The sequence below is a fragment of the Parasteatoda tepidariorum genome, chromosome 1 (genome assembly GCF_982258835.1).
Source record: "Parasteatoda tepidariorum strain Cologne lab strain chromosome 1, Ptep-v5.0, whole genome shotgun sequence".
In the NCBI taxonomy this organism is placed as follows: Eukaryota; Metazoa; Arthropoda; class Arachnida; order Araneae; family Theridiidae; genus Parasteatoda; species Parasteatoda tepidariorum.
The window spans coordinates 3623338-3637031 of record NC_141755.1 but is presented as its reverse complement, the minus strand read 5'-3'; the positions used below and the strand labels follow the sequence as shown (position 1 = coordinate 3637031).

The 13694-nt window shown below is 27.8% G+C and overlaps 1 protein-coding gene across 6 annotated transcripts in view; it reads right to left on the bottom strand.

Annotated features, from left to right (window-relative positions):
- Positions 1 to 6431: 6431 nt before the first annotated feature.
- LOC107451321 (regulator of G protein signaling 18) overlaps positions 6432 to 13694 on the bottom strand; it is a 79057-nt gene continuing 71794 nt past the window's right edge. For all 6 annotated transcript variants that reach the window (XM_016067401.4, XM_071180249.2, XM_016067390.4 and 3 more), the window contains 2 exons: positions 11965 to 12131; positions 6432 to 8487 (listed from right to left, as the gene is read on the bottom strand). In XM_016067401.4, the coding sequence (XP_015922887.1) occupies positions 8278 to 8487; positions 11965 to 12131 (377 nt within the window). In that variant the 3' untranslated portion in view covers positions 6432 to 8277. The remainder of the gene's footprint in view (positions 8488 to 11964; positions 12132 to 13694) is intronic.

Below are 13694 nucleotides of genomic sequence, written 5' to 3'. Positions count from 1 at the left end.
ATCTACTTAAAATTTTTTATTTCGCATTGCAAAGACAGTAGGGGAAAAGGTTGTTATCCAAAAAACACGGGAAATAGTTGGTCCGCTTCCTATTTGCGTTCATATGAAACGGTCACTATCAGTTATAACTTCGGAAGAAGTTCCCAATATTGTGCGATATTGAGTATTACCGAAAATAACGAAATCTAAACTAAGATTGTTTTTATTTCATGGAAATCAAAAGTTACAAATACTCCCACTACAACCAATTATTGGCCAAGAGGGTCATAGAATTTAAGGCTCCACAAGAATATGGCATCGCGCACAGGTCGCCTTTACTTCACACAGAGGCAGTCTGAAGCTGAGTACGCTTCTAGTCACCTACGGGGAGAGATTTACACTGTAAAATGCCCTAAAATATTATTCTTTTACAAAGTCAATTAAAGGGGGCTTTAATTGTTAATGTAATATTAGTCGAGGCTTCACACGGTCACTTGTTAGATGCACGCTGAGAAATGTGGACACAACTACCAGAATATGGTAAAATTTAACAGGTTTCTGACTCTATGTAAACACCAGAAATTCTTGGTAATTTTTGCTCTTGAGTAATTAAGTAATAAAGCACTACGTAGATAATAGAGTAATAAAGATTGAGTAATAAAGCATTTAGGTAATAAAGCACTTGAGTAATCGAAGCACTTTGGTAATTTTGATAAAACTGACTAGAAAATATGGTTTTATATTATGTGATAAATTTTGGTTGTTGGAAAATTTGGTAAATGTGGTAAAATCTGGTATTTTTATTATGAAACCTTAGAATATGTCATACAAACCATTTATTCAGTTCGATTTACTTTTCAGTTGGGTATATTTTTACTAAGTGCGAGGTAATAAAAACTGTAATTTTAAAAACCAGAATTTCCATTAAACCGTTACCATATGAACCGAAAAATTACCAAACGAATAGTTTCAATACCTTATTGTTTGGTTTATTCCTTAATAATTGCCTTGACCTATCACGTGATCAAATTTGATTAAACTTTAATTAAAATCCTCCATTCGGAAACTGGTGGCCAAGTAAATATTTTTAGGTATTTGTAACTGCTAATAAAAATTTAGCAGTTTAAACGTAACATTCATAGATTTAAGCATTTTCTAAGGGAAAATCACAAAGAGAAGTTAAAATTTTACGCTCCCATCATAATAATAACTAGCACTTAATCCTGACAAGCACAATCATAGTATTTTGATTTAATCTCGCAAAAATAAATTGCATGGAAATGCTAGTTTTTAACCATAAGACGGTTACTGTACAGCGAGATCTTCTCCCGGCTGTTACAGAAGTAAAACCGTTTCTTATGAAATAGTAATGTGACTTATCTTCGTAACCATCAACACGCGAATGTGTGGAGGAATTTTGTGTGACAGTACCTCTTAAATTGGAAAACATATCATCAACATAGAATTTGATTATTTGAAAAAAATGTCCAATAGTAATTTTCCATGTATAAATATATTTTTCATATATATAATTAACCCTCGAACGCAGATTTTCAAAGTGCTTCCTTTAAAAAAAACTGTTGTTAAATTAAGAAATTAGCGCACGAATATGTTCTAACAAGGATTTGAAGTTTCTAAGGAGTAAACTTTTAACGCAGGAACCTTTGGAGAGATATTTGAATACGTGTAAATTAAATTCGAACGTTTATAACATCTTTAAGAAAACTTGCTACCAGTTTGTTAAAATTTTAAAAGCCTTTATAGGAGTACGCCTGAGGGTTAAAATTATTGGAAAAAATCAGTCAATTCTCATTATCCTTTTCTTTTCTTTTTTTTTTTTTTTTTGTAAATAAGCCCCAAGATTATGCTAACGAAAAAAAATCAATAATATATTTTATTTTACTTATAGTAGTGACTAATTTATATAATATATAAATTTATTCAAAATTTTCTTTGTAAAATGACTCAATATGAAAGTAGAAATGAAAAAAAGAAATTAACATAATTGATACTTTTAATAACTATTTTTTGCACTCATATATAACTTCTTGAGCTCTTTGTGTAACTTAAAATAATTGTTTTTAAATACTACCCAAAGCATAATGTTTGATAAATAAAGGAAAATTAAAAAATAAATCTTGCGTTAGCAAGTTTATATCAAAAACTTCAATTAAAAAACCCTCAGATAGGATGTAAGAAAATTCATTAAAACAATTTGGCAGGTTTTCTGATTCTGCCTAAAGCAGAATTACATTCTTGAATTTTAAGCAATTAAAAGTATTTTATACTTCATTTTAAAACCTTTTATGTGCTGAAAAACGACACATTTAAAAGTTAAGTAAAAATTGGACTTGTAGAATAATAGGCTTTAGCGGAATTTTTAAACTGAATAAGTGGACGTTTTTAATATTTTTAAGAAAAAGTATTTTACAACAACATATTTTTTACTAATAACATCGCTGCTCAATGAATTGTTGTAACATTCGCGTCATTTAAAATAAAATATGATTTTCCACAAATTAATGAGATAATCATTATGCTATACACTCAAAAAAATTTACGTCTTAAAATGTGTAACGTGCAATTAAGGGTTAAGAGATATACTTTATGACAAAAACAACCTACCTTTTTTTAACCACTTTTTTTTTTTTGAAAAATTGCTCAAACAGATTTTACTCTATTATTTTGTAAAAAGTTTTCCTACGATACATAAGGCTGATGTAGGAGGCTCTATCATTTTTCTACACTGATAAGTCCAATTTCTACAATTATAGAGAAAGAAATCTGTGTATTTTTAAGGATCTTTTAAAGAGTAATTGTATAGGTAATAATTTTGTTTTGATTTTAGAAATCTCCTATATAAATTATTATTATATATATTAGTCTAAAATATTTACCGATAATAGAGTTTAGAATTTCATTTTTTTAAAAACATATTTAAATTTATTTACATTTACAATCCACTTAGACGGAATTAATTATGCGAATAATTGTACATTAAATAACAAACGAAAATTAGATAAACGGTATGAATATACTAAAATAATTGAAATATGGATACATCCACTTTAGGATGACTCTATCAAATTGAACAAAAAGCATGAAACAAATAGCAAAGAATAAAGTAGAAAGAACAAAATATCAAAGTACGAAATAGTAAAGAATAAGAATAAATGAAAAGAGTATACAAAAATAAGATAATAACACGAATTCAGCAAAACATTCATAGATTAACAAACAATATTTTAAGAAAATATAATTAGAGGGTTACAATATTTAAGACGATCTCTAATTCAAGTTGTCTTGCTCAGAGCTCCAACAACGCATTTCAGTAAGCAGTTTTAATTCCACGAAATTGTTTATGAGCTTCATATCGACTGTGAAATATCGATAGTCATTAAACATTGCGATGACGATATTTAAAAAAGTATTCCTACACTATATCGAGAACCTTATATCCTCCAATAAATATCTTCAGTATACATTAACTATCGAATACGATGATTCTATCGCTAATGATAAATATCTAATAACGTGATTATCATTGATTAGAATTTTTATTGGATAAGATTTTATCGTATTTGTTGATACATTTCATTTGGCGTATGAAAATATGAATCATGGGAAAATTAATGTAAATTCGTTGAAATGTAAAAATATCTCGTAGTATCACCAAATGTCGATATTATTTCCTGACGATGTTCATAGAAATTGCCTAACGAGGCCTGCTTCCAAACACAAATCTTTAAGTCCAATAATAGTTACAAAAACCAAGTGGTTTGAGGACAAGAGTTAAATTAATAATTTTTAAGTATACGGTTTCTAAAATATCTAATCTCTCATTGCACGGCAGACAAAAAAAAGGGAACACTGTAACTAAAATAATTTCTGCATGAATGGCATTTAAAAATGAAAAGTTATTATTTTGATTAATTATTTAATTTATTATATCTGAGCAAGACAACGGTGATGATAATGTACCAAAACAATTTTAAAATGAGCAAAGAATATGCCTTTTACATGGCCATCAAAAAAGCATGTAGCATTATGCACTCTTACATTTTGTGCGCGTTTTGTACAAGATTTGTTTAATTTAATTTCTTAATCAAAAATTATTACTATGCAACTAGAATTTGTAAAATTCAAGGTGCTGTCTTTTAAAGTTTATGTCTAACAAAAAAAATTTACATTAGGTATAACATAAAAATAGAGCATTGAAAACAAAACAGGAACCTAAAGTTCATAAAAAGTTGAATTCTATTTTGTAGTATAATCTAAAATAGATATGCATATTATAAGATAAAAATAAAGCACATATTTTCGAGTCATTTCAGGCATTTAAAAAATTCTGGATCAAATTGCGTTTTTTTCTTCGCCTTAAAGCAATTGCGTGATATTGAGAGCAGTGTAACAATAAATAAAACATTTAATAGTATCCCTCAATTAACAAATTTTTTAGTTTCTTGTTAACTATTTTAGATATAAAAGCCAAAATTTTAGTTTTCAAGTACTTTCTAATAATGATAAAAAAAGTTTATTAAAATTTTAATGTAGTTTGTAACATCAGTCATAAAATCTTTTTCTCCGTTTGTCACTTTCTATGTGTCATTTCTTATTTATTTAAAGTTTTCTTTCTTTTAAATAAATTTAAAAAATAATCCCATTATTGTAACGTCAGTCACCATTGAATTTCCCTATACCGTAATTTTTACAGTAATATTTACTGTAAAAAACATTGAATCACTGTAATTAAATAAATATTACTGTAACAATTACGATATAAAATTTTACGATAAGGATGGATTTTATGGTAAAATGTAATTTACAGTTGATGTACTCATGTTGCCAGTATTTTTTATCGTAATTTGATCCGGAAGTGTTTACAGTGCAATATCGTCAAAGTTTTCGATTTACAAATGTTTTGGAAGTTTTTTATTTTGATAACTTTGGAGTCAGGACTAGATATACTAATATCATACAAATCTTTAAAGAGATACATTTTAAAATTTAAAAACAATGCCTCGAGTTTTTGGAAACCTGAGACTTCTCTTTTTTAAAGCTTTCTATTATAATAAAGAACTGCACAACTGCAGATCATACACAACCCATTAGAATTTTATGAATTAAAAATTCCTATTCATCATACTATTTTATTGCCATTTTAATTAATAAATAATAGTATTCTATATAAACCCAGCCATCACGATGCCCAAAAGAATCGAAGTTTTGAGTAAAATTTTACTTAAAATGATCACTTTCCATTCTATAATGTGCTATGTAAATATAATGATTATTTAGAGTACCAAATTTTTGGAGTATAGTCGTGAGGAGTATTTATAAATAGTAAACAAATAAAACATGGTATTTATTATCAAATTTACTGACTAAATAGAAATTCAATTCAGAATGTTATCTAAATAGAATTTTAGACATATTTTCTAGAATAAGAAAAATAATTTAAGCAATAAAGCTATACTTTTACTGACGATTATATAATGTAAATATTTTGACTATTTCAATATCATATTCCGATACCTTTAGTATTTCAACCTGAAAGAAAGGTATTCTAAAACAAATATTTTTAAAAATGAAAAAAGGTATTCTGAAATATAATTCGAAACCCTTCGAAACCATAATCTATACAACAGAAAAAGGAAGTAAATTTTGGTCGAAATTTATTATGAATAAAAGGGAAGTTGCGTTCAAGAAGTTTATAACTGAAATGGATAATGAATGATTGTCATTAACATTAAATATATATAAAACTAACTTAATATTGAAACATTCAATGAATGCTTAAAATATTGAAAATATCAAGTTATAAGATAATAATAATATTTTAAATAAAACTTTAGAGAAAAATAATCTAATACCACTTACAGAGTTTCATATAAAAGGCATTTTTTTCAGCATTTCATTCGGAATGTATGAAATAAAAATTAGTATCAAAACCGATAAGGTATTCTTAAAAAAATTTCTGAGATGTATGCGTATTTAAATAATTCAAAATATTTGTACTTAATGCGAGACAAAAGGTAATAAATTAATTGTCACAACGAAAAGGTGTACATTCTGAGAAATTATAAAATTAGAATAAATTATGGGTACATTATGACATAATAAATTTATTATTAAATGAAATTTTTGAATATTATCCGAAATTTTTTTAAATCGAAATCATTATTTATGTAATTACAGGAAATTAACTATTACTAGTATAATGTATCGAAATAAATTAAGTATCAGGCATAAATTATAAATTATAGTAAATCTCGTATTAAGTATATAAATTATTAAACGTTTATAAATAAGAGCAAAATATATATAAAAAAATAGATTTTTAATAAAATTAAAAATTTAAAGTGAAATTAATGTGTGTAATACTAGTTATTATTTTGCAATAAACAGTTATATTACTAGAGATAAATTACATTACGGAATGAGTTTTAAAATTGTTTTTTTTTTTTTTTTTTTTTTTCCTCACACATCTAGATCTACAAAATTCTTAAACATCTGGCACTGAAAAAATCAGAAACTCTGGTCATTCAAAACTAGGATAAATACTTTTTGATTGTTTCAATCATTTAATATACAACCCAGAAAAAAAACTTTCTAAATCATTTAATTATATTAGTACATTATTAAGTGTTTATAGACTACAAAATGAATTAGTGTCATATCATTTGTAAGCAAAATTATGCAAATTTAATATTTCGTAGAAAAGTCTTTAAAAAAGAGCTTAAGTATTCAAACTAATAAACATAAACAATTAAAATTTTAAAGAAAACCACGAGCATCAAATGAACAGTAGACAGTTCCAACAACATACAACCATAATATATACAATACATCGCTTTCCAAAGTGATGCGAGAACTGAAAGTGACCGTTCCAGCCAACAGTGAATATATGTATAGTTTAAAAATACTTGCTCTCTTGCATCTAACAGAAAAAAGATTGTTAAAAAATAATTGAAATTTGTGACATATTCTTTTTTCTTGTAAGGATAGCACAATTTTCAAATTTGTTTCCCATATAGGTTATTCGTTTGCATCATACACCATATACTTAGTCTGGAAAAAAAGAATGTGCTACGCGGCCTGAGGCGGGTTAGTAATTCTATTCTTGCCCAAGAACTTTGAATACAGATTAAAGTTAGCATTGCTTCTTAGTGGGTAATATATATTCGAAATTCGCATTTTGTACATATCAGAAATATTTTTTTTAAAAAAAGAAAGAACTACGCCAATAGGCGAGTTTGGTCTGGCGATCGCGCCAGGCAGTTTATCTTGAAAGCTTTTACTATGGATCAGTAAGAACGCATATATGCACAGGCATTAATCCTTCAATCTAATTGGAGGAACGATTCTCTATCGGATTGGGTTACATGACGTCTTCTGAAATGAAAACTTCAAAGTAGTTTTGATGGGTCGATGCCTTTTCGATCTCAACTGATTGGTCAGTTGGAGAATAAATAAAATACATACGTGGAATGCAGTGTTAGTGGAATGTTTTCAACGTAGGAAGTAACATTTCTGATCATTTTAATTGCTAAGCTTTGTATGGAAATATCAGTATGTTTAAATCACTCATAAATTTAGCTGTGTTTGAAAGTAAATCCGCGTTTATTTATAGGCAATTCAAAATAGCTATTCTCTTTAAACTAGATGCCGTGTATGTATTAATTAATTGAATGGCTATTGTATGAAGATAGATTTTTCTTGAAAGACAATTTTTTACTTTGAGAATGCTTCTCAGAAGCTATTGCGCAGTCTTTTTTTTTCTTTCAGAATATATATTCCTTTGGCGAGAGGTTTACTGAGTGATTGCTTGCTAGTCGGAAGAAAAAAAAGAAAACTATAACGAAAAATGCTTTCGATATTATTTTGAGCAGAAAGGTGATGAAAAGAAGTTCTTGATGTATTATGATGTCGCACCCGTAAAGACTAGCTCGGATATGCTGCAGAAAATTCCTCTTTCAGTAGATAAGTTCGTTCTACATGAAGAAGAATAGATGAAGATAAACATATAAAATGTTAAATATCCTTAATATTTAACATTGAGACACGAGCGAATAATTTTTCCCCCCCGAAAGCTTACCAAACATCAAACAAGATCCATGCAGTGCTTTATGATGTGTATATATATGTGTGTGTGTCTGTACACATTGATACCTATCTATATACAGATGCATAGATAGATGTAAATAGATAGACGTCCTATAGCTGTACGCCTCTGAATGTCACGGGGACGTTCTACGGCGAAAAGTCTGCTTTGCAAAAGTAGCATAGTAGCCATGGTCATCCGACAGAGATGGATGTCTTGCGGGTGGGCGGAGTGGGGGGCGACAGCTGTGCCAACCGCCTATACATCGGGGAACACAAAAATCGAGGATAAGAGTCCCTGTGCATCAGGGTATAGATTTGGAACTGAGCTTCATCAAAGGTATCGGTAGTGGGTTGCTTCATGTTTTTGTTCACTATTTCTCTCACTTTTGAATCCAAACTGACCTAAAAAGAAGATTATAAAGCTTACTATATTAATAACGATATGTGAACTTAATTTCGCTAAAGCATACTAACAGATTTGTTTTGATTGACATGAATTTTAATTAAGAATCTAATATATAGTTGTAGTTCTTTATTGACGTCGTACTAAAACTGCACAGTGGAACATCCATGAGGATGATTCGAAAACAAGCCATTCCAATTTGGATCCTCAGCAGATAGAATAGCTTCCCCACTTTGGTAGAACGATGACCGGCGCGTGAAGGGGCACTTTACGATAGAATAGCTTAACAAAAACCGATACCGCTCACCGTCGGTCCCTACGCAGGCTGAGCAAAGGGGGGTCATCTACCGACTCACTGACCGCATCCAATGCCGCTTGACTTCGATGTTCTTATGAGAACAGCGTCCTTGTGATTAGTCTATTACGGGACTAAAAAGCTTACAATGTAGGAAAAAATGCTAAGTAACATTGTAGTAATATATAATAAGAAGTATCAGCTATGGAATGAAGAGAAACTTTAAAAAAAATGCTTGAATTTTTTTGCTGTATTGAATTTGGAACTGAGCAATTTTCATTCAATAATTTTATTGAATTTGATGATTTTTTGGCATTTTTAGAATTTTAACTATAATTTTAATAAATCAAATTTATTAAAAAAAGAATCAAATAATAATCCTCAAATAATAAACTCGAAATACTTTGAATAGAAAATTATACACGCATAAGCTACTTTTTGATTTATATAATTTTTTTTTTTTAGTTTTAATTAGCATTTATTCGACTATTCCTAAGTTCGAGCAATATTAAAATGCAGGGCTAAAGAGAATAGAAGGACTAGTTCACTCCGCTCTTAGAGCTGAAGCTACGATTTCCCTCCTCATGACGTCACTGTGTCCACAGATCTCGGAGATCGCTAGCAACGATATTATGATAACTTTGCATCTTTCTCTTTGTAAAAATAAGTTAGACATTTCCTGGTTATTAGCTTTCAAACTTTACGTAATTAACACTTTATTTCCGTTTATAAACATAGTTCAAAAAAACTTTCTTGGCCATTATATTAAAAAAATACCATTTTAAACTTATAAAAATATTTTACTAGTTGGCGAAAATGACACTATAAATACTTTATTTTAAAAAGTTCTGTTTTAACTTTAATTATTAAGAAAAATTAAAGCATATATTTTGCACTTTTTTATCTACATATTCTGTTATAACAATAAGTTGAGTTAAATTTAGAATCCCTAATTTTTTAATATGCCGTTAAAAGCAATTTGTTCATACTTAATCATTAGGAAACATCAATCTTATGCGCTAATTACTGAAACAGAATAATAATTTAGGTTCATAATGACATTAGAAATTTTACGATGATATAATTTATAGATATTTAAATTTACGATGATATAATTTATAGATATTTAAATTTACGATGATATAATTTATAGATATTTAAATTTAAGAGAATATAATTTTCTAAGAAATCATAAATATTTAGAATAACTACATTAAAAAAATGCTATGAAGTTAGGAGAATTTCAACTATATACTATATGTTTCATTTATACTTTTTATTTGCATTTTAATTTCCTTAGACTTTATCTGTTTTTTAATTTTTTTCACCTGCCTTTCTTTTTGAAGTAACGAGGCGGTTTCTATTTAGATAATGAATTTTTATAAAAGTTTTTAACGATAGAATAAACCTATTGTTATTTTATATTAACTGTGTCATTTTGGAATCCATTCTTTACATGGGTCATTCTCACGAAAACTGTCATTTTTCAGTTCATAAAATCCCAAAAAAGTAAAGTGAATAAAAAGCTCTGAAACTTTTTATATTAATAGAAATATGTAATGGCATTATAACGAAAGTATATATCCCATAAATAATACTTAATATTTAAATTAATTAATTTTTTAAATAATTAATGTATAATTAATTAATTAATAATAATTAATAATTAATTAATTGATTTAATAAATAAATAAATTAATTTAATAAATTAATTTATTAATTTTTTAATTTATTTTTCAAATTAATAAGTAAATTAATTATTTCCACTATTTAAAAAGTGAGGGAATGATATTTTATTTTAATACATGTTTTTATCTAAGTTACATCTACCTAAAGTTTGAAAATGATAGCATACTAAGTATATCTAATATTTATTATAATTTAGTCTTATATATTTAATAGTTTTTACAGGTTTGGGAAATAAAATTGGCTGGCACGATTGAACAAAAAAAATTTTTATAATATATTCATCTTGAATCATTCCCTCACTTTATACACTAGTGAGGGAATGACGAATTCAATAAGATTTAAAAATAGCAGTTAGGCCTAATTAATTTCTGAAATCAATCACATACAATTATATTCATATAAGAAAGCAACATATAATTATCCACTTTCTCGATGAAGTTGTACTTTATTTTACTCTAAAAAATGACACGAGGGAATGACAAATGTAAAAAATTTTACCAGGTTTGATTCATTCAAACTTATTCCACAGCAAAGCTTCTTTAAGTTGAAGATGGAAACATACTGCAATTTTGTTCTATGATGCCAGTTGTTAACTTCTGAAGTTTTTATTAAAATATTTTTATTCTAAGAAGATTGCAGGTGATAAGAACATTGTTGTGAGGGAATGACACGAAACACTGAGGACAAAGTTTAAAATAGTGCTGTGTTACTATTTTTATCAGAAATTAAATTTAAAATTGATTTTCTGAATTCTATATCTCAGTATTCTGAAATAAAAAACAGGAATTTGTAAAAAAAAAAAAATTTCTTCAGAAACAATTTTTTTCTTTTTTTAAATCAGCAGTGGGGACAAGTGAGGGAATGACATATTGGTATATTTTAATTACCTAAAATAAATAAAAAATAAAAATTGATAATTTTATTTTCATTCTTCTGTTAGCTTGCATTCTGAAGGACACTTTCCCTGAATTTTTTTTTCGTAAGCTGTACAACAAACATAAAATATACTGGGGACATGAAAATGACTGTTTTTGTGAGAATGACCCACATAATTGTTCATTTATTTTAGGGAACGCGTTTTTCCTTCTGTTTTTTTTTATCAGAATTTTTTTAAGTTGCAATCGCGCAAACTGGTATTTCGATAATAGTTTTAAATTCTTGTAAATTAACTACAAAAACTGAGGAAAGTCATTATAGAAAATAACAAATGTCTTAGAATATGTCACCCAAAAAAAATATGCTCCAATATTAGTTTGAGCTAGCAAGAGCTCCAATATTAGTTTGAAGCACAACTGCGAGCTTTGCGCCAAAGTGACGTCTCTAGAGAAAATCGGAGGATTGGCGCGGCGAAAGTTTCTTCAAAGGAGTGAACCAGCCCTTCTATTCTCTTTAGCCCTGATTAAAATGGCTGATATGTATTAAATAACAGTTAATCAATTTATAAAATAGTTTTTTTTTTCTTTTTCGAAATGGAATAAAGTAAATTTCTTACCTCTTTCGGGGAAAGTATGGACACATAATCTTCATAGATACTTCTTGCTTTTTCTTCAACAATTTCTGGATTTTTCTCTCGTTTGAGGTCTTCACATGCTTGCCAGAACAGTATATTTTCTTCACTGTACTCAAGTCTCAGAAATTCTCGAAATATTTGCCGTCCAGCTAAATTTTTTTTCAAAAAAAAAAAGAAACACAAAATATAATGATCGTTATATATCATTGCTCTAATTTAATAATATTTCTATTAAATTAGAGCAATGTGATCCCCTTCGAAAGAGATTATGCAAGAAAAAATTATACTTAAGACAAAGAAATTGGACACAAGAATGAGTATTCTTTTCGTTTAGATAGCGATGTCCGATGCGCAAATATTGAACTTTTTGTACATAAAACAATTATAATTTCTAAATTATTATATTTATGGTCTGAAACCTGGTTTTATTCCATTTAGTGTAAAAATTTATATTGAAAACAACTTATTGTTTGTAGCAATATTTAAGTTTCTCTGCCCACATTAACCACTTCCCCTCCCCCCCCCCCAAATTACTACATGGATAACTACTTTTACCACTTACTAAGGTTGTATACTGAGAAAATTTTCCCTAAATAAAACTTCTTTCTTTTCTCTCTTAATGTCAGGTTTAAACCCAATTTTTTATCAGACTACGCTGTAGAAAAATTCCGAATGAACATATTGTAAAAAAGTACTGGCTTTCAAGGTGCTGGCCCCTTTTACAGTAAAATCTATTTTTGCTAATTAAAACTAAATTAACTTAATTTTTGTTACTATTCAAATTTACTGTAAAATCTAATATTTCTTGATATAAACCAAATATCGGGATTTTTCTTATAGTGTTTTGCACTTTAAAAAAGTTCCGAATGAAATTATGCTAAAAAGTTGCGAAACAAAATATTCTGATATACCTCAATTTTTACAGTAATAATTACCTTAATCACTGATTGCTCTATTTATATAAATATTACTGTAAAAATTATCGTATCGTATTTTACGGTAAAAAAGGATTTTACGTATGATGCACCCAAAATGTCGGTAATCTCTACCGTAATTTGATCTGGAATTTCTTATAGTGCATACTTCATGTTCCATAAGACAACTATCGAACGTTGATTACTTAATGTTTCATGCTTAAATGATATATTGACCAAAATTTAATACTTTTTATGAAAGTTTTTTTTTAATAGTAGTTGTAAAAAATGTGAAGTAAAAATATGAATGTATTTACAAACGTTTCAGTAGGGATATCAAGTCTTTTGTAGATATGTTTTTATTGCTTATTCGCATAAAGGTCGAAATAAATTATTAAACCAAGAATCAAGTAATAACATTTTGCTCTCAAAAGTTTATTACCCGAGTATAAGAGAGAGAAATTCCATCGTAACAGACTAACAGTTATGAATTTTGAAGCATTCATTCAAGCATGACAGTAATTAATAAAATACAGCTTCAAAAGATGTTGTTGTGACAGACAAATGTCCCGCTTTTTAATAAACTTATATTGAAGCTTATTGCATATTTAATTGTAAAAATAATGAGAAAATTGTGGAAATTTTATTGTAAAATTGTGGAACGGAACAAATCGAGATCAAAACTTGTTTCACACAAAATCGAGAGTTCATTATAGGCTGTACTTAAATTTAAATTCTTTGTAATGAAGAAAAAGCTTACACCATTTCACGCGTACACTACGCAAATCACTTTCGTTT